The sequence below is a fragment of the Tursiops truncatus genome, chromosome 20, assembly GCF_011762595.2.
Source record: "Tursiops truncatus isolate mTurTru1 chromosome 20, mTurTru1.mat.Y, whole genome shotgun sequence".
Classification (NCBI taxonomy): domain Eukaryota; kingdom Metazoa; phylum Chordata; class Mammalia; order Artiodactyla; family Delphinidae; genus Tursiops; species Tursiops truncatus.
In genome coordinates this window covers 12,164,655-12,184,721 of record NC_047053.1, presented here as the reverse complement: position 1 = coordinate 12,184,721, position 20,067 = coordinate 12,164,655, and the positions used below count along the sequence as shown (strand labels likewise).

The 20,067-nt window shown below is 58.5% G+C and overlaps 1 protein-coding gene across 9 annotated transcripts in view; it reads right to left on the bottom strand.

Annotated features, from left to right (window-relative positions):
* The window catches only part of CLUH (clustered mitochondria homolog), a 29,056-nt gene that overhangs the window by 5,669 nt on the left and 3,320 nt on the right, over positions 1–20,067 (bottom strand). Inside the window, exons 2-27 of one of the 9 annotated variants that reach the window (XM_073798246.1) lie at positions 17,022–17,136; positions 15,725–15,927; positions 14,717–14,888; positions 13,579–13,722; positions 13,271–13,395; positions 13,038–13,192; positions 12,831–12,956; positions 12,409–12,556; positions 12,142–12,234; positions 10,292–10,986; positions 9,330–9,553; positions 9,120–9,224; positions 8,901–9,001; positions 7,319–7,471; positions 7,168–7,230; positions 6,841–7,085; positions 6,536–6,620; positions 6,263–6,416; positions 6,028–6,167; positions 5,083–5,163; positions 4,878–5,003; positions 4,675–4,796; positions 4,302–4,395; positions 4,091–4,225; positions 3,936–4,009; positions 1,703–3,143 (exon numbers count right to left, since the gene is read on the bottom strand). In XM_073798246.1, coding sequence (XP_073654347.1) covers positions 2,957–3,143; positions 3,936–4,009; positions 4,091–4,225; positions 4,302–4,395; positions 4,675–4,796; positions 4,878–5,003; positions 5,083–5,163; positions 6,028–6,167; positions 6,263–6,416; positions 6,536–6,620; positions 6,841–7,085; positions 7,168–7,230; positions 7,319–7,471; positions 8,901–9,001; positions 9,120–9,224; positions 9,330–9,553; positions 10,292–10,986; positions 12,142–12,234; positions 12,409–12,556; positions 12,831–12,956; positions 13,038–13,192; positions 13,271–13,395; positions 13,579–13,722; positions 14,717–14,888; positions 15,725–15,913 — 3,936 coding nt within the window. In that variant the 5' untranslated portion in view covers positions 15,914–15,927; positions 17,022–17,136 and the 3' untranslated portion in view covers positions 1,703–2,956. The other 8 variants (XM_033848000.2, XM_033847997.2, XM_033847998.2 and 5 more) reach the window with 8 other exon arrangements.

The window sequence follows — 20,067 nt, the reverse complement described above, 5'->3', positions numbered from 1 at the left end:
CAGAAACAGACTCACAGACATAGAAAACAAACTTATGGTTACCAAAGGGGAAGGGGTGGGGCAGGGATAAATTAGGAGTTCGGGATTAGCAGATACAAACTACTATACATAAACTAGATAAACAACGAGGTCCTACTGTGTAGCACAGGGAACTATATTCAATATCCTGTACTGAATCATAATGGAAAAGAATATGAAAAATACATACATACACATACATAGATATAGAAAATGTACAACTGAATCACTTTGCTGTACACCAGAAACACAACGTTGTAAATCAACTATACTTCAATTAAAACAAAAAAACCCAATGAGTCTGGAGGGCAGAAGCAAGTGGAGACAGATGATACAACTTAAAAGTAGTAACAGTTCTTTTACAAATATTTTTTAAGTTGTAAAAGTAATATGCATGTTAAGAGAAATGCAAACAGGGAAGAAAAGTAGAGGAGAAAGTGAAAGACCAGCGTGGGGGACACAAAGAGGCTCACACAAGCTAGACCTGTATTCCACCTCGCGCAGCTGCCCCACGACCTGCATGCCAGTTCTCACACTAACCCTTCCTGGATACCACTGTTCACCCTTTTCAAAAATTTGCCATCTGTCAACTAAGAGGAGAAAAGGTGCATTTCACACCTCTGTGTCCTTCATAAAACAACAGTCCCTCGTCATTTCGGTTGTCAAAAGGCACCTGACAGCACCAATACGCTTAAGGGATCAACCAGGAAAAATGGGCCTCAGGTGATTAGTAGGTACGACGGTAATTACACTTGATCCCTTCTCAGCTTTACAAGATCATGCCCACAATTCTAGAAGTGCTGAGAAACACGTGACTGGCGTTCACAGGATAAATGCTCTAGGAAGGGATGCACGTTCAGAACACAACCAGGAGACTGTAAAGCGGGGTGGGAGCGAGCATCCTTGGGCATCACTTAGAAGAAAACCTCGACGACGTCAGGGACATCTTTTTTTCAGTTGGCTCCAGAAAACAGACGTCAGGGTTGGAATTTTTTTTTCCCACAACGTCAGACACAAAGGACTCTCCAAGTATTCAAAAAGGCATTTAACTACGCATGAGGCTGAGGGCCCGCCTGCTGTAGACACTTCTCCTCTTGAGACAGGCCTCCTGCCCACAACCCTCCCATCTCACAGGCCCGGCCTCTCAAGCCCACCTAGGTGGGCTCCACTTCCCCCCGTTCATTAGATCTCCACGAGGGCCCACCTAGGATGGCAAACTTTAGACACCCCCCATTCTAGCACTCCTAGTTTTCTGAGGGGCGCCGCCCAGTCCTCCTGACAAGCAAAGGGACAAGGGCGGATGCCCAGTTAGGTCCTCAACGGCCTACCAGGGCCAGCACGCCCAGGCCTGGGCCCTCACCTTGCAGCACCCTTCACCCCAGCCGGAACCACAGGGCCCTGTATAGGAGCGATTCTCAGCCTTTTCTTCTGTGGCCAACAACAGGTGATGTTCATCTGTGTGCCACTCCCATGGGTCTCCTGATGGGCAGACTGGTAAGCCCTAGGTGGGTGCCTGTGGCTCTACCCGCTTTCCTCCCACTTAAATGACATTCTAAGGATAGCTTTGAGTGTGACCTAATTTTACACATTCATGTGCCTTAAACTCTTTTACTAGTACCACTTCTGGAAACAGCTCTCACAACCAAACAAGACTGGTACAGAACACACAGGAGAGGCCGGGACAGCAGGTTTCAAAAACTCACTTTATTCCAATGTGAAATGAAGACTGATGGTTTAAAAACAAGAAAAAGTTCTTGATCAGCTGTGGGGATGCCTCGCTTGCTAGCTCGCACCCACTCCCTTTGAAACCAGGCGTTGGGACAGGCCATACCCGGCTGCGGCTCCGTGCAGAGCCACCAGGCGGAGGCCCCAGCCGCAGGACCGCGCCCTCCAGCTCCCAAGGGTGGCCGTCTCCGCCCACCTGCTAGGGCTCTGACAGCAGGCCCAGAGAAGCGGCACGGGGAGCCCCCTCCCTTCCACTCCCAGAGCTCCTCTCTGTAGGAGGTGCCTGTGTGTCCTAGGACCAGGTAGGGAGCTAAGCTCCACAAACAAGGGACAGTCACTCCTGTATCTGTGACGTCTCCCCCGGGATCCATGATTCAGTCCGGGTCCCCCCCCACCCCCCTGTGCGTTAGGCAGCTGAGGTTGTTCAACAGGGAGAAGGATACATTCAGACTATACCCCAAGGTTAGCCCCAGCTGGGGTGCGGGGAGTGGGAAGGCAGCACCTCCTGCTGGGGCCCAAGGGCCGACAAGCCGGGGCTGGGCACAGGGGTGTCTGGGGAACCACCGATGCCCAACCCTTTCCCGGCCCACCGGTGGTTAGTAAAGCTGCTGCGGCCCTCACCCCGCCATAAAGTGCTCCCCAGCCGTCCAGCCCTGCCACAGAGCTCTGGCTCCCCAACCCAGGACACAGGAAAGCTCCCCTCTTTTCGGCTTCAAACCTGGACTTTCAGCCAGGTCGGGCCCGGGGGTAGTGGCAGCAAAAGCAGCAGCCATGTCAAACATACGAATGACCTGAGAAATCTCCCCCGACGTCACCCACCCACTCGGAGCCGGCCCGGGGCTATGCGCAAGTCAGGAAGGGCGCAGCAGGACACTCACGGGCACAGACACACTCGCGCACACCTGCTTGAGGAGGGGGGGCCCGAGGGGGCACCTGTCCGCCAGCTGGGAACTGATGCCCACGCGCTCCATTCACGTGTCTCCGATTAGGCCTCTGCGTCGTATACTCTTCGAACCAGTGCAAGAACATCTTTCAGAGGGTCAAGCAGGCCAGGCCAGGGTCCCAGGAGGATGCTGGGGGCAGGGTGGGATTGGAAGCGTGGAGGAGGAGGACTTGCTGCCTCTCCTGATGTGCAGGGCACGCCCCCTTCTCCTGGAGTCTGGATCGCTGGGTAACGGGGCAGCTGGCCGACTGTCTGTCTGTGTCTCCCTTCCTACCCCTGCAAGCTCAGGGAAGGAGGGTCCTTGGCAGCTGGGGGCTGGGAGGCCGCATCCTCTGAGGCCCCTGCTGGCTCTGGCTCAGTAGCCATGGGCTCCTCAGCCTTATCCCTGTTCCCGCTGGCCTCCTGGAGCTGGTGCCGCCGCGCCACCTCGGCTTTCAGATTCTCCAAGTCTTTTTGGCTGAGTAGAAGGACGGGGCGAAGGGTGGGTTGATCAGAGTGGGCCTGGGCCCTCCGTCCCCTTACTGGCTCTGCTTAAACTTAGAACAAGATCAGGCTCTGTGCTCTCTGCAGCGAGACACACGTGTGGAACAAGTGCTTCCCTCCCGCAAACAGAAAGGCCCCCGAGTGCTGAAAAAGTACGAACTGCACACACTTGACAGCCTCCAGTTAAGGCCTGGCTCCTACCCAGCCTTCACGCCCAGTTCAAACCCACTGCACCCCGGCCGCTCCTATAGCCCATTACACCCAAAAAAACAGGTGTAGAGTGCAACACAGAGCAGATACGCTGTAAACGCCGTAACACTGAGCTGACCAAACCCATGCCGCACACAGGTGGGAGGGAGACGGCGCGAGGGGCTTTCGAAGACGGCACTGTCTGTAAGAGCCACACAGGGACCCTCAGGGCCTGGCTCTAAGGCACATCACTACACTGACAGAGCAGGAGTCCAGAGAAGGAATGACACTGCTCTTTACACACTGACACGGAACGATCGCCAAGATAGATTAAGTGCAGGAGAAAAATACCTATGTGCATGGCTCACTACAATTTAGCACCTTGGGGAGAAAAAGGGGAAAAGCGGTTACAAATCTGTGTCTGCCCAATTATGCAGAGTATTTCTGGAAGGATTCACAAGGAACTCCTTGCCACTGGCTATACTTTTCAATTTTGAGCCATGTCAATGTATCATTTATTTAAAAAACCAAGAAAAAAAATAAAGGCCAACTTCTAAGCGGGGGTGGGGCGCCTCACCTGAGAGGAATGAAGAGGATGCCGTTGATGACGTTCAGCTGTTCCAAGACGCTGGCCATGCTGGGGGCTGTGAACTGAGGGGCAGGGAGGATGAGCCACTGCCTGAGTGCCGGGAGGCCGGGGTGCGGCCCACCCAGCCCCGCTCGGGGACCCACCTTGAGGGGCGGGATGTTGGCGCTGGAGCCGTTGCGGTAGATCTCGTTCATGGTGCGCTGCAGGGCCACGGCCTGCTGGGTCAGGCACTTGAGGTACTCGGAGCTCTCCTTGGTCTTCTCGTGGTCCTCGCCCAGCTGCAGGGGGCGGGAAATATCAGTGCTGCCCGCAGCCCCGCCCCTCCCTGCCCCTCCCCGCCCCGCTGTGGCCCACCTGCGTCTTGTAGATGGTGTAGCCTTCCTTCTCATGCTGCAGGGCTGACCGGAACTCGGCTTTGCTCTCATAGACCCGGGCGACCAGGTGGTGGCTGCAGGCAGGCACGGCGCAGGGGGAGGCGAGGGAGGGACGTGAATGGGCCGGTGGGGACGGATGGGTGGTGTGCAGGCTACCCCAGAACCCACTCTGGGAACTTTCCAAGGGGGAAGGCAAGTCCAGAACTCAGAGAAGAGATGCAAGTTGAGAGATATTTCCTCAGGAGTCAGATGGAGGACAGAGTGCTGGATCCCGTGCCCGCCCTCAATGCAAGCGCCTCCCGGGCACCCTGTGGCCTGGGGCCTTCCTGTCCCCTAACCCAGCACAGCCTCACCTGAGGGCCACCTTGAGGGACTTGGGCCCATGGTACTTGGTGCTGACGGCCAGCGCATTCTCCAGGAAGCGCAGCGATAGGTCACACTCCATCACTCCGTGCAGCACCAGCCCGATGTTGTTCTGGGGGCAGTCGGGAGGGCCCCGGTCAGCTCCCACTCCCCGGGCTCGAGGCTAGTCCCGCTGCCCCTCCCTGGTACTCACGTCCAGCAGGGCCATCTCAGGGTGGTCCTCCCCGAACACGAGCAGTGTGAGGTAGCGGGCGCGGTACAGCAGGCTCAGGGCCGTGGACAGCTGGCTGCTGGCGAAGCAGTACAGGGCCAGGTGCATCTGCGGGGGCAGCGGCGTCAGGCCGGGGCAGCCACGGGTCCCACCCACCCTGCAGGCCGTGCCGCCGGCGGCTACTCACATATTCCTGGATGGTGTTGGGGTGCTCGATGCCCATCACTCGCTCGCTCATCAGCACAGCCTTCTGTTGGTTGCTGAGGGCCTGGGGAGGTGGGGGGCTGTCACTCCCGGGTGGTACCGCCCCACACCCAGTCTGCCTGGCCCACGAGCCTCCACAGCAGCTCGGCCTCTTCACCTTCGGCTGCAATTTCTATTTTTACTTTGCACAAAGGCAGCAGAAGAGTGGTCAAAATCCAGCTGCCGTGACCATGGAAGTCGACAGCCCGCTCTGAGGCCGCTTCACATTTTAAAACACTTGTCTTAATCTATGCCAACACATGCATACAAATCTAAAATTGTGCTAAAAATAAAGTATTCGTAATGAGAAAAGGCAGATGGGCGAAAGAAAACGAGAGTCCTGTGGCTGGAGGCGGGAGCAGGGCACCTACAGTGCACCTCGCTTAGGAAACGGCCTCTCGAGCCCCGGGGCCAGCAAGGCAGGTGAACGCCACAGGCCCCAGGATGGTACAGGCAACAGCACAGACCCCAAGCAGCTTCCCTGGCGCTTACAGGGCTCTAGGTACTGAGTCAGAATTTACCCTTCCCTCATCCCTGTGAAGGGAGGCCCTGCCATCACACCCACTTTGTCCACGGGCACGGCAGCTCTCCCCAGGATACAGCTCTTAAGTGGAGGGAGCTGGGGGGGACAGGGGAGGCAGGCCGCCGTACAGGCAGAACAAGCACCTCCCCGGGTCTCCACCTGCTCCTCCTGGGGGGGCCCGGAGGTCAGCAGCATCCCGGGCCCCTGGGGTGACAGGGGCTCCAGTCCCACCTGCCGGGACTCCTGCTTCCTGCTGCCGCGGGGGGTGAGAACACAGCCCCAGCTCCCCCATGCCCCCCTCCGCCCCGCTGGTGCCAGACCAGGCCTGGGCCCCTGCTGAAGGCCCAGAGGGTACACATGGCCCACCTCAGCGTAGTCGCCCATGATGTAGTGGAGGCGGGCGAGGAGGCGCAGGCAGGCACATATCTCCACGTGCATGGCTCCGTACACGTTGTTGAACAGGTTCAGGGCCTCGTTGATGAGCTCGCAGCCCTCCTTCAGGAAGCCTGCAGGGCACCCCGGGGGCGGAAGGTCAGGGCCGGCCGGAGGGAAGTGGGTGCCTCCCCCGCAACCCTGCCCCGCGGCTGCACCTGGCACGCACCCTGCTGTACTTTGGCCTGCCCGCTCTGGAAGAAGTGAAAGGCGTCTGAAGCCTTCGGGTTGACGTGTTTGACCACAGGGAAGATGTTGAGCACGTCCTCCTCCGTGAACGCGGGCTTGTGGCGGCTGTCGAAGCTGTACTCCTTCAGCAGGATCTGGGGACCCAGCCCGGCACCCGCAGGCAGCCTCAGCCCGGGCTCAAACGGCCGGCACCGCCCCGCCCAGTTCCCCCCATGGCCCCGGGAGCCCTGCAGGACGCTCTGAGCCAGCCCACCTGGATTCCGGTTTTCAGGGAGATCTCCCGCAGCAGCGTGATCTTCTGCAGCCCGTAGGTCTCCACGGCCTGGTCCACGGTCTCACTGGGGAGGAGCGGCGGGTGGGCCCAGGCAACCCAGCACCCCTCTGCCCCCTTCTCCACAGCTGCCCCTCCACCCGAGCCCCCTCCCAGCTCCCCTCCCCACTTCCCCAAGCAAGCAGCCCTCCACAGCTCCCTGCTTTCTCCTCCCCGTTCCACTGCCAACGACCAAGGAGGACCGGGACGCTGCCCGGGAGCCCAGCGCCCCTGCACCCATCACGTACCACTCGAGGCTGAAGTCAAAGTAGTTCTTGGCCTCCTGGCAGATGTTCTTCCAAAGCTCCTGGGGGGTCATGACAGCCCAGGCTGTGTTGTCTGCTGCCCCTGGCGGCCGGTTTCTCCTCCTCCTGTTCCTCTTCTTGGAGACGAGCTCGTCGGCGGGCAGGTGGGCCACAGGGTTGGGGTAGGAGCTCAGGAAGCAGTTCAGGAAGTGGCTGATGGCAGCCGAGAGCCCCGAGAGCTCGACCCCCTGCAAGGGAGGTTGGAGCAGTGTCACCACCCGGGCTCCCCCCGACATCCCCATGGCCCAGGACGGGGAGGGAGCACAGTACCTGTAAGTACGTCTTGAAGATGTGCTTGGCAGAGCGGGTGATGAGCTCTCCGATGCCGATCTTCTGCAAGGGTGCAGAGAGGGGAGTCTTGGTCAGGCCCCGGCCTCCATCCCAGCCCCGCCATCCCACAGCCGCCCTGGGCACCACTCACGTAGATGTGGTCCAGCTGGTCCCGGGCCGGGCTCCGGACTACCAGGTCCAGCACCTTGCCCAGGTAGCGCATGTTGATGCCGCGCTGACGCATCACCTCGGCCAGCGTGGCTCCGTCCATGGGCAGCACCGCGTGGTCTGCGAAGTCCTTCACCTGCGGGCTGCAGCACGTCAGGCCCCCCCAGCCCAGGGCCTCCGCTTCCTCCCGCCCTGGGTCTTCCCAAGGGAGCTCACGCTATCCTGAGGCCCTGAGGGAAGGAGGGGACTGAGACCCCAGCTCCCAATCGGGAAGAGGGAAGGAGACAAAGCAGCAGCAAGGATGTGAGATCTTGTCCCCAGCCTTCTGCACAGGCCACCATCACCCCTGCGACTGCTGGGCCCACACGGCGGGGAATCAGGGATGAGGGAGCCGCACAGGCTCTCCTGTGATTGCACAGGAAGAAGCAGGGCCACAGCTTCATCCCGCGGTTGTGCTGCGCCTCGCAGGGGCCTGGGGCAGCCAGCACGGCAGGCTCAGCTCAAAGATCGGGGGACACAGCAATCCCACCACTGGGCATATACCATGAGAAAACCGTAATTCAAAAAAAGTCATGTACCACAATGTTCACTGCAGCTCAATTTACAATCGCCAGGACATGGAAGCAACCTAAGTGTCCATCAACCGATGAATGAATAAAGAAGATGTGGCACATATATACAATGGAATATTACTCAGCCATAAAAAGAAACAAAATTGAGTTATTTGTAGTGAGGTGGATGGACCTAGAGTCTGTCATACAGAGTGAAGTAAGTCAGAAAGAGAAAAACAAATACTGTATGCTAACACATATATGGAATTGAAAAAAAAATGGTTCTGAAGAACCCAGGGGCAGGACAGGAATAAAGACGCAGATGTAGAGAATGGACTTGAGGACACGGGGAGGGGGAAGGGTAAGCTGGGACAAAGTGAGAGAGTGGCATGGACATATATATACTACCAAATGTAAAACAGATAGCTAGTGGGAAGCAGCCGCATAGCACAGGGAGATCAGCTCGGTGCTTTGTGACCACCTAGAGGGGTGGGATAGGGAGGGTGGGAGGGAGGAGATATGGGGATATATGTATACATATAGCTGATTCACTTTGTTATAAAGCAAAAACTAACACACCATTGTAAAGCAATTATACTCCAATAAAGATGTTAAAAAAAAAAAGATCGGGGGACAGCATGGCACCTAAGCTCAGGGCTGCCTTGGGGGGAGCAAGCACCGTGTACATACACAGGGCCTATGTACAAAGCTTGTGGGGGTGAAGATGCCCCCAGCCCCTCTATCAGCCATCCCATCACACAGGGGCTCAGAGGGCCAGACCCCAGCTGCCAGCCTACAAGGGAGGGCACGCAGAGCAGAACCTGATGCCTCCCTTGACCCCTGTGTGTCAGCAGCCCCATTCTGGGGAGAACTCCACCCTGCCTGCCTTGCAGGTCAGCAGGCCTAAGTCACTCCCGCAAAGGTTCCACAAGCTTCCAGAGTCAGAGATGGATGAGGCCCTGGGGCCTGTAACAGCACCCTCTGGGCAGTCCCTCGTCCCACCCATGCCCTCACCAAGCCGGGGATCTGGCAGGAGAGCAGGAAGGCAGCAGCATCTTTTAGCAGCTGCTTCTGGTCCCGAACTTCCTCCTGGCAAGACTCCGGGAAGCGAACCCCTGGGGGAGGGAGGGAGAGGCATGAGCCAGGCAGAAGAGAGGCAGGTGGCCAGATAGACGGCAGCCCTCAGGTGGGTGAACAGGCCCACCAGCGCTGGGGCCCTAGAGGACCATTCACCTGGCGAGAAGATGTCGGGGTTGAAGCGGACGTCAAAGGCCGTGCTGCTGATGGAGCCCACAGCCTTGCATGCGTTGCGGATCACCTCCCGACTGCGAGGATCTGCTGTAGAGACACTGCCCATTAGGAGGTAGCCCCACTCCCGCTCCGGTGGGGCAGCAGCCGAGCCTCCCTTGTCCTGGGCTCCCCCGGCAGCCACGGCAGCCCCACCTGTCCCGTCATCCGAGGCGATGGTCTCTGCCAGCTCCTTCACCTTGGCCAGGCCACTAGCACTGCTGCCCTCCTCCTCGCTTCCCACCTCGGGTGCTGGAGGGTCTTCAGGCTTGGACTCCGAGGATGGGGGGTCGCCGTTTTCCAGTGATGGGGCAGTCTCCATCTTGCTGGCCTTCTGCTGCATCAGCTGTAGGGCTGCCAGCTTCATGAAGAGGAGGTACCTAGAGCACAGTGGATGGGGCAGAGCAGGGAATGGAGGAGGGGTATGTAGAAGCGTAACTGCTCTGGCGGCTTCCTGCTGGCTTCGGGGGACCTGAGCCAGGCCCTGGCTCCTGCCCCGCTGGGGCTGAGGGATGTTGGGGCTGGACACCCTGCCGGCCTGGGGGACACATCCCTTCCAGTGTGCAAGCGTCCACACACGTGTGCGTGTGCCAGTCCAGCACTACTACCAGGTGGCGGCAGCAGGTCACAGCAATAATGGGTATCTTCCCAGACAGGAAGAGGACAGCTGGTGCGTGGGGGGCTCACACGCAGCCCAGGGCTCTTGAGAGCGCCAGGAACCCCCCTGGCATTCTGACAGGGAGATTATTCTGGGGCATTTGACGGGCTGACCCCTAAGCACGAAACGGCAGCAGCAGGGACCCCGCCCCCACCCCTCCTCCAGGGCCCTGGCACTGGGAGGTTCAAAGACACCTAAGCAGGTTTCCATGTGCTCCCTGAGGGAACAGACCCGCTTCCGGCAGCTGAAAGCCGCTGGTCTAGCCACTTGCTAGTTTCTGACCCACATAAGGCTCTTGGATGTCCGTGCTGGGGAGCCTGATGCCGCGGTGGGTGGCGCTGGGGCTGGGATGGTCAGGGCCAGAGCTAGCTCCTCTTCACTTTGCAAAGCCGCCCCCCATCAAGGATCAGGCCCCAGGACCACCCACCAGAGGATGCAGCCGCTTGCCCTGGCTTCCCACCTGTGCTCCACGAAGGCGTCCACCAGCTCCTGGCGCAGGCAGCAGAGCTTGTGGCGGTGGGCGCGGGGGAAACCGGCGCGGGTGCACTCCTCGGGCAGCACCTCGCCGGGCACGGGCAGGAAGTTGAGGTCGGGGGGGAAGGTGCGCAGCAGGTCAAGGATGTAGTGGCGACCGTCGTTGCCGATGATGCCCTTGCACTCCACGGAGGAGCAGAGCTCCACCTCTTCATCCCGGTCGTTGAGCACCCGGTGCCTCAGGATCTTGAGGGGCCGGCTCGTGCGTTCCAGCAGCTCCAGGTAACGTGGGTGCGACACCACCGTCTTGCCAAAGTCAATGGAGCCGTAGATGACGCTCTGCTCCTGGTCCCGCTCCAGGATGCCGGGGATGATGGACTGGGCCGTGACACGGTAGCCGCGGTAATCCACTACCACCGTGCCCAGCGTGTACAGCCCCTCCACATCCACGGCATTGTATGTGCGCACGCCATTCAGGTCATTGGTGGGCGCCACATAGGCCGCCACGTCCCCCCCGAAGTCCTTGTAGTGGTCGCGGACGTCAAAGCCCAAGCTGAAGAAGATGTTGTTCCAGATGAACATCTGCATCTTGGTCTCCTCGCTGGGGTTGATGGCCATCACGTTGCCATCGATGACTGCCATGGCGCCCCGCGTGGCTGCCGCTGTGAAGTCGCTGTGTACCTGGGGGCCCGAGGTTGGAGGGTGAGAGAGCCGCGGGGTTCATCCCGCCTGGCCAAGCTCGCCCAGGGCTGGTGGAGGTAAGCAGGACAAAGTTTCCTCACATTTGGAAAAGGGCAAGAAACCCCAGTTTTGGACTTCCCTGGTGGTGCAGTGGTTAAGAATCCGCCTGCCAATGCAGGGGACACGGGTTCGAGCCCTGGTCTGGGAAGATCCCACATGCCGGGGAGCAACTAAGCCCGCGAGCCACAACTACTGAGCCTGCACTCTAGAGCCCGTGCGCCACAACTACCGAAGCCCACGTGTCTAGAGCCCATGCTCCGCAACAAGAGAAGCCACCGCAATGAGAAGCCTGTGCACCGCGACGAAGAGTAGCCCCCGCTCACCACAACCAGAGAAAAGCCCGTGCGCAGCAACGAAGACCCAACGCAGCCACAAATAAAATAAAATAAAAATAAATTTATTAAAAAAAAAAGAAACCCCAGTTTTGAAAAAATGTAACACTTATACTGCGAGAGAGAGCAGAGCTTAGTGATTAAAAGGGAGAGTGAGGACTGGGGTGGGTCTGGGAATCACCAAATACGTGCCAGGTGATCTTGGCTGGATCATCTCTCAGACCTGTTTTCTCATCTATAAAACTGTGACATAAAAGTATCAGCCTTTACAAGGTGTCTGGAAGATTACAGGAGGCAATGCCTACACAGCACCTGGCACAGCCCCTGGCAAAGTGAGCACCCCGGGCTTTAGATCTTATCGTCACCATTATCATCTCTAGTAAGATTATGGGAGATTTCAAAGAAACTTTTTTCAAAAGCACTGCTTTTTTCTCATCTGTCTCAGGAAAAACACTAAGGATATCTCAGTAGGGCACGTGTGTCCAGCTGAGGGTTCCACGTGGGTGTGCTGGGAGGGAAGCTGTCATGGACCTTGCCACTCAGCCCATCCTGGAGGCGTGTCCCCACCGGTTCCGGCCCACAGACACTAAATCTCAGGCCAGAAGAAGGAGTTGGGGTCATCTACCAGGAGGCGGAAGGCTGGCAGAACGCCCTGGAAGATCCCTGACAGCCCACCCCAGCTTCCGTCTTGTTCACAGAAAACGAGCAGGTAGGTGGCAGGAGGGCCTGCAGCCACCGGTCAGGCCTGAGGGGCCACGGGCACCTTGAATATGGCTCTTTCTCGCAGCAGCCGCTCAGGCAGGTTCTTCCGAGGCAGCTCCCGCGTTGTCTGCAGCTCTTCATTCCAGTCCCGGGTCTACAGCAGGACAGGGAGGGAGACACCGGCTCAACCTGAGCCCCCAGCACCTGCTCGGGGCAGTCCCGTCCCCCGCCTCCCCGCAGACAGCCCCCCAAGCACCCAGAACCCAGCCTGGCGCCCACCAGGGGAAGGGAGGGAAGAGCTAAGGGTGGGCCGCCAGGCTGCAGGCACCTGTCCTGGAATATGCTCCTCGTAGCCCAGCCGGGAGGTGTAGGCATCCTCTGCGCGCACACAGTCCATGGCGTGCTCCGCCTGGGGCGCTGTCCAGCTGTATACCTGGAATGGGGTGGCGATCCTCTCGAACGGGTGGCGCTGGACCCTGTGGTGGGCAGAGGGGAGATGGGGCAGCCCACTGAGCCCAGAGCCCTGCCCTGGGCCCCTTCTCCAAGGTCCCACTGGCTCTGCCCTGTCCCTGGAGAGTCCGACGGAAGCACACGGCCGCCTGTCGTAGGGCTGCTAGGCTGACTGCTGCCTAGAAGGGAGCTCTGGGGTGCTGGGGGGCACAGCTTAGGGCAGGAGGGCTAGAGTTCAGGCTGTATGGTTCACCCACCCCATGGGACGTGGGATGAGGGACAGGTGGGCCAAGGTGCTACCTTTTCTTCTGCAGGGCGGCAAAGTTTTTTTTGAAGGTTGGGCTGATCTGGTTGAGCAGCTCCACCAGGGAATGGCTGAGGAAGCGGGGGCTGGCAGGCTTGGGGTTGAAGTGGTACGCTGTGGACCTGCAGGGAGAAGGTGGCCACTGTGCAGGGCACCCCAAGCAGCTGCCCACGGACTCGGAACGGGCTCGCACGAGGACTTACTGGTTCAGGTAGAACCCCCGAGTGGACGCCGTGATGCTGACTTGTCGGTCCTCGGCTGTGATCACGAACAGGTACATGAGGTCCCCGTGCATCTTGCGATTCCCAGGGGGTGGGTTCCAGCCGCTCATGGTGAGCACTTTCAGGCACTGCAGGGGCTGCAGGAACGGCCAAGCACGAGTGGGCCAGGCTTCCTGGTGTGGCGATCCCCCACCCCAAAAGAGACCTGCTCCCACCTTCCAATCACGGTTCTGGGGCTGCAGAGGACACAGCGGCCGCTCCCGGCTCCCTGGAAGGATGTACTCAGGCGGGGTACAGTCGATGGGGTCCATCTCCAAGCCCTTCTTCCGCTTCCCGCTGTCTGAGGGACCCGAGGCTGGTGGTCAGCCCAGGACCACCCAGGGGCCAACTCCCTCCCCAGCTCAGGTGGCCCCGGTCTGTGTCCCTCCAGGTGGGAAGGCCGAGCCCTTGGCCCCTTCACCAGCCCCTGGCCAACTTGCTCCCGGCCCGTCTGCCCAACCGCCAGCCCCAATGCCTCGCGCACCTCCCAGGTCGCCGTCAGTAAAGACACTCAGGAAGGACAAGGAATTGCAGTCAACCCCGTTGAAGGCATCGGATGGGTCCAGGCTCTTGAGCAGGTCTCGAACGTGGCGCACGTGGATGCGGGCCTCTCGCACCGTGTATGGCTCTGTCGGGAGGGGGATGGGCAGGGCGTCACCAGGGCAAAAACCCACCCAGCAGAGAGAAGTCGGCCATGGCACTACCAGGGGTGGTCTTGATTTTAGTTTTAGGCTTTCACTTACAAATTCCCTTATGAACACATAAGCTGGAATTCTGCTTTCAACACATACACCTGCCTGCTGCTGGGCAGGGATCCTTGTTTGCAAAGAACCTTATGCCAAAGGACACAAGAAATGCCTCTGGAAGTGCACACAGAAGGCCCCTGCTCTCTGCCCACGAGTGTCTCGGGTGGGCAGCCCAGCACAGCTGCTAGGTCCCCATGGGCTCAGTCCAGTTCTCCCAGGGCAGCCCTGGCCGGGGGTGGCCTGAGGACTTACAGGACCTCAAACTGCAACACTGCTCTCCAACTCATGTTTCATGAAATTTCAATGAGGGCTCTTCTGGGGAAGGACAGAGGTTTCGTCATTAGGTAAGTCTGGGCACAGCTGGGTTACGTTTCTCCCACATTTGCTCCTTGGCTGACATACCTAGAACAGCAGTGCCACCTTTCCCCAGGTAACCTAAGTTCACGTGATTTTTTTTTTTTTTAAACAAACAAACCAGACTCACTGTGCCAGCTGACCGTCCCACACTGGGCCTGACTTCCCTGCTCAAGAGCCGTGAAACCTTAGTTTCCTTAAGAGACTGAACTTTTATCTATAAAATTTGAATGGGCTGATTTCAAGCACCTGCCTGGCACTGTTTGTTTTGTTTAAAATCACGACTCTGATATTCAGCCATGAAGTTGGAGGGTGTGCTTGTGACGGCCTGCGAAGCAGACCTGTGCTCCTGTCCCGTCTTCTCCTGCCTCCACAAGTTCAAGGCTGCCCTGAGCCTCCACGTGCTCATCTGTGACACAGTGACACCAAGGTACCGGCGGGAGGGGTGGGGTGGGGGTGAGCGCCGCCTGGCCCCGCCTCCTCATGCCCCCCCTTGGCGGGCCGCACAACTTCCGGACAAACCTTCCACCACGCGTAGCACCGAGCCCTCCTGCAGCCCCTCCACACTGCGCAGCTCTGAGAAGTGGTCCAGCATGTTGCCGTCCAGGTGCAGTGAGAAGCAGGTGCGGTGACATGTGTCTTCACGGTCCATGAGCACCTGGTGGATCTCCTGTACCATCTCCTGGGGGGACACCTGCCAGGGAGAAGGCCCTGACCAACCTGGTGAAAACATACCGCTTCCCCAGCCCAAAGCACCTGGATGCCTAAAGCCAATGCTCCAAATACTGTTTCCCCCTTTTTGGCTTTTATTTTAAATTCCAGGCCCTGCCCATACATACCATGCCCACTTGCACCTGTGTGTGTGTATGTGTGTGTGCAGGGTACATATACACACGTGCAGGACAGAGCCTTGCCCTGTTACCCGCAAGCTTAAACTATTCCTGCAGACCAAGAGCAGGCCCTGAGTAGAGCAGCAGGAGGTGTAAAAACAAGGAAAAGAAAAGAGTCATCTTGCCTCCTCCTTTGCCCAGTGCCAAGGTCCCCAGGGCAAATGGCTTCCCCCTTCAGGAAGGTGTGCTCTGGGGCTGAAGCCTGTGGCCCCAGAAGACACAAGAGGCCCTCACCTGGTTCCCCAAAGAGTAACAGTTTACAAGACCTCTGGGTCGGCTCGGCTCTTGAAGACCACCCACTACCACTCTCCTCTCAGACAGATGGTAAAACTCCAGCCAGAGAATTGACCTACCTGAGGGTGGGGAGCCCTGGGACCCCAACACTACCCAGCCACTACCATACCAATCCCCAAACAGGGCTGGCAGTCCCAGCTGGGATCTGTCCCCTTGCACTGAGGCAACGGCCTGAACCTGGACTCCCACGTCCACCACGTTAGCTGAGTGACCTTGGAAGGCACAGGACCCTCGGTTTCCTGCCTCAACACGGGGCCAGACCGGGCAAGGGCAAAGCTTGGCTTCGCACCCTCATGCTCCCCAACAGGCACAGGCCCTGGCCCCCAGTACCCCTCTATCATTTCACCTGGAGGGAGAAGGGCTCGATCCCAGGAGCCAGGATCTTCACAGAAAAGCCCGTGTCCTGAATGACAATGACTTCCTGTCCAGTGGTCTCCTCTCCCGGCTCAGCCTCATCCAGCCCATTTTCCCGGGGCGGTTCGGCAGCCCCCTCTTCCTTTTTCAGGCTCTCCGGGCAGTCCCCATTCAACAGCATGACTGATGGCAGCTCTGCGGGGGAAAAGAAAGGAGCTGAGTCAGACGGGCCTCGCTGGCGAGGTCTGCCTCACCTACCAGGGTGGACACAGCCCTACAGAATGGCGTCTGCCTGTCCTCCCAAGACTCGGCCCTGCGCCAGACTCCGGTCCCACCGCACCCCAGGGCACGCCTGCAGGCTACTGCCCGCTCGCTCGCCTCCACACCCTGGGCCCTCGCTTCCTATCTGCTCCTCGGGCCCCCAGTCTGGCAGCCGTGTGAATAGGCCACCCAGACCACTCTCCCCAGAGCCACCAATGCCACCCTAAGGGCCAAACCTGAGGGTCTGCTCTGGCCTTAGGCAACTAGCTGCTTGGCTCCCCTCCCCCACCGCTCACTTCCTCCTCTTCCCTGATGGACTCTGCTGCTCTTTTTCTTCTCTCTCCAGCTTGCCCTCCTCCTGGCAGTCCAGCTGTGGGTGTCCTGGGCCCCAGCCTCTCCTCATTCCCACCTCACCCTTGCCCGTGACTGCAAATGCCCTCCCGTCTCCCAGCTCACGTGACCAATCCAGGCCTCGCTCCAGTTTTTCAACATGTGGCCATCCCTTAGGCCTCACCAGACTCATCTTGTCAGCACGGAATTTATCTTCCTCCACAAACCAGCCCCTGCTCTGCGAATGCTCGCCCCCCCATCCCTATCTAGTCACCCAACCTAATCTCCAAACTGGTCACAGGACTGCTGCAGGCCATTTCCCCTATTTCAAGAATTCCACTTGCTGTACACCTGAAATTAACATAACGTTGTAAATCAACTGTACTGCAATTAAAAAAAAAATTAGAACATGCACTAGTCCTAATTATGTGTGTCTACGTACATTTATATCTATTCCAGTAGAAAGACTGAAAGACTCAGAATTCAGTGGCTTTCCTTAAATAACAAGATTAACAGTCATATAATCCTTTCCTTATAAAGTCTGTACTTTCCAGGTGTTTACAAGAAGCTTGTATTATTGTATGACACAACTGTTAAACCAGTGTTTATTTCAGGGTACGATTTAGAAAAAAATGTATCAGGAGCTTTTTGAGAAAACGAGGGCATTGAAACTGTAGCGAGCAAATTCTTATACCAACTTTTGTGAACTGTTCATGTTTTATATCCGAAGTCTACAAGTGATCTTCATTTCCATGGTGTGACCATATCCTCAGATGAGTAGCTAAGGGTGATCCAAAGTCAACACTTGTGCTTCTACAAACGAAATTCTGGTAAATACAGATAACTCCTTTTTTAAATAAAGTGCTTTTTAAGTTGTTATTAAAGGTGACCATAGTAAAAAAGATAAAATATTTCAATTAATGGTAAATCAGCATAATTAATGGTTAATAGGAATAAGTGAAAATCCATAGAATCAAATAAATATAGCTTTTTCCTCTTCCAAAAAAAAAAAAAAAGGTACCACTCAGAACCTTCTAATACTCTCCACTGCTCTACCGCTCACGGGAACCGAACATCTTAGGCCTGAAGTCCACCTCAGCCCCTGCCAGTTCTCCCCATCAAGGTGCAGCTACACCAAACTACCCGGAAGCCTAAGAACAAGCCACACATTTTCCCTCCTACCTGCGCTTTTGTTTATGCTGCCCCCCATATACCATTCCATCAGGCAGACTCCTACTCATCCGTCAAGGCCTAGCTGAAATAAACTCTCTTCTCTGAAGCCTGACCAATGACCCCTGGCAGCAGTGTCGTGCTGCACTTGGGGGGCTGTTCACACCAGCAGCTCTATCTTCCTCCTCCGGTCTTGCCCGCGCTCATCAGAAAGGCACTGAATTAATGAATTAATTACTGTAAAAGTCCCGCACTTGTGACCAGCAACCGACACACATGTCGTGGGGAGAAGGAGCAGGTGACAAAAGCTCCCATTTCTCCGCAGGCACTAAGGGGAACAGCGGAGAGCCCTTCCCGCCCTGCCCCGCTGGGGGAGAGGAGGATGTCCTCGCAGAAACCCTCCAGCGAAACACAGGCCTGCCTGGAGCCCCACTGGCCCAAGGGGCTTTCCGGCCCAGGGCCTTCCTGGCAGCCAGACTGGCCCCTTGCTTATCTGGGAGCTCCAGACAGGTCAGCTCAGCCAGCTCTCCTCTGGACCCCAACCCATCCAGACTCCACCTCCTCTTCCCTACCCAGCTGTGAGGAGTGGGGACGGGGTGCACCTCCCCAGAGCTGTGTGGGCTCTACCCAGACCTACCAGAAACATGGAGCAGGGGCCTCTGGAAATGTATAAAAGTCCAGATAAGCCTGACACACAGGGCACACGGGGGGACCGGGAACGGGACGTGGAGAGAAGCCACTCCCTCTTCCCGCGTCCCCTCAACTGAGTGATAAACAGAACGGCCAGGAGCTCAGATACGGTCCCCTCCTCCTTCCCCCAAATAAGGATGTCTGAGGCCCAGAAGTTCAGTGCCTTGCCCAGGGTCAAGAGTGGACCCTAGATTCCCCCCTGGAGAGCCCCTCTACCACATGGCTGCCCTGCCCTCAGTCCTGGCCCACGGCGGGCCTTCAGTAGCTGTCTCCACCTCCGTCCCCAGCACACCGCTCCTAACCTGAAGGTAAACTCCCAACAACTACAAGGACGCACAAGGACCTCTCCTTCAAGTGAGCCCACAGTCCTAGGCGGGGCAACCCCAAGCCCCTGGACACTGAGCAGCCGGCCCCAAAGGGAGAACCTGGCTGACTCTGTGACACGGCAGACAGGGACAGGAGGGTGGGAGAAGGGTGGTGGTTGGTCAGTTTTCAAAATGCAGCAAGAGGGGTGACAGCTATGAGGCGGCCTTCCCCCAGCTGAGGCCTTGAGAAAGGCTTTGCTGGCTGACCAGCCCTCAGGATGAGGGGGCCCCTGCCCAATACAGAACAGCAGCTTTGAGGTCTCTGAGACCCCAAAAGTGGGAAACCAGAGGCCTGGACCCAGACAGGTGGCCTGTGCTCCCTGAGTCTGGGCCAGGAGGACAGAGAGGAGGGCAAGGGTAGCCACAGCTCCCACTCCCCCCCTGGCTCAGGGAGCCTGCCCAGAAGGCACCTCTGTTGCAGGCTCCCGCCCCAGGGGGCACCCAATCTCCTATCAGATTTCAAAGGAATGTGGCTGGTTCCCAGGGGCCTCCACTCCCCTAAGGCCAGCCCGCCCTGCCCCTCCTCCCTCCTGCAAAGCACCCTCAAGGTCTCCCTACAGCGGATCAAGGCCCAGTGGCCTCCCCACCAGAGGCCAGCCACTTGGCTCCCTGTCCCCACAGCCCCCCTGGTGTGGTCGGCGGCTGCCCCAGCCCGCGTTCTGGAGTCACAGGACCTCCATGGCCGCGAGTCAGCCAGCTCTCCAGCTCAGGCCCGGCACTGCCTGGGTGCCTCGTCCCGGCCTCTGCCTCTACCCTTGCCGCCATGTAGCTGGCCGCCGGCTGGCTTCGGGTTTCAGCAGGGCCAGGCCTGCTGGGCGGCCCTGGGAAGGGCACAGTCCCCCGGCCTCGCATCCTGCTCAAGGTCGGCCAGAAGGACGGCCGTGGGCCCGGAAGCCCTGGTGGCTCCAGGACCCCAGGTGGAGCTGCCACCAGTGCTCAGGCCCATCTCCCTGTACCCCCAAAAAGAGGGTCCCTGCTGGTGAAGCAGCGGGGCAGGAGAACCCAGCGTCTGGGGTACCTGGGCCCCTCAGGATCGAGGGCCCTGGGGACTGGCGGGCAGGGGTAGAGCCCAGCAAGGGAGTCCTCTCCTCGGCCCCAACCCCAGTGGGGGTGGGCAGGACCGCTTCAGCTGGCTGCCGGCAACAGCTGGCACAGACTCGGGCCCAGGCCACGAGGTGGCTGCCCCCCTGTCCACCGGCTGCACTGAGCACCCTGCCCACCTCCTGGGTCAAGAGGCTGGCTGGGGCCTCTGGCTCGTGCTGCCCCCTGCAGGTGACCTGACAGCTCTCCCCTTCCTGAGAGTCACTAGCTCTGGTGGGAACCCTAACCCCAGGCGCCCAGAGGACAACTGCACCCGTGCCCCAGGCCTCCAGCTCCACCAAGAAGCTGGCAGGCTCCGACTTCCCTCCCCAGCAGCCCCTGCGCTGCCAGGAGAAAACCAAGTCTCTCCCCTGGGGAAAACAGAGCTGGCAGCGAGAGACCAAAGGCCGCGCGGCTGTGGAGAAGGAACATGCCCAGC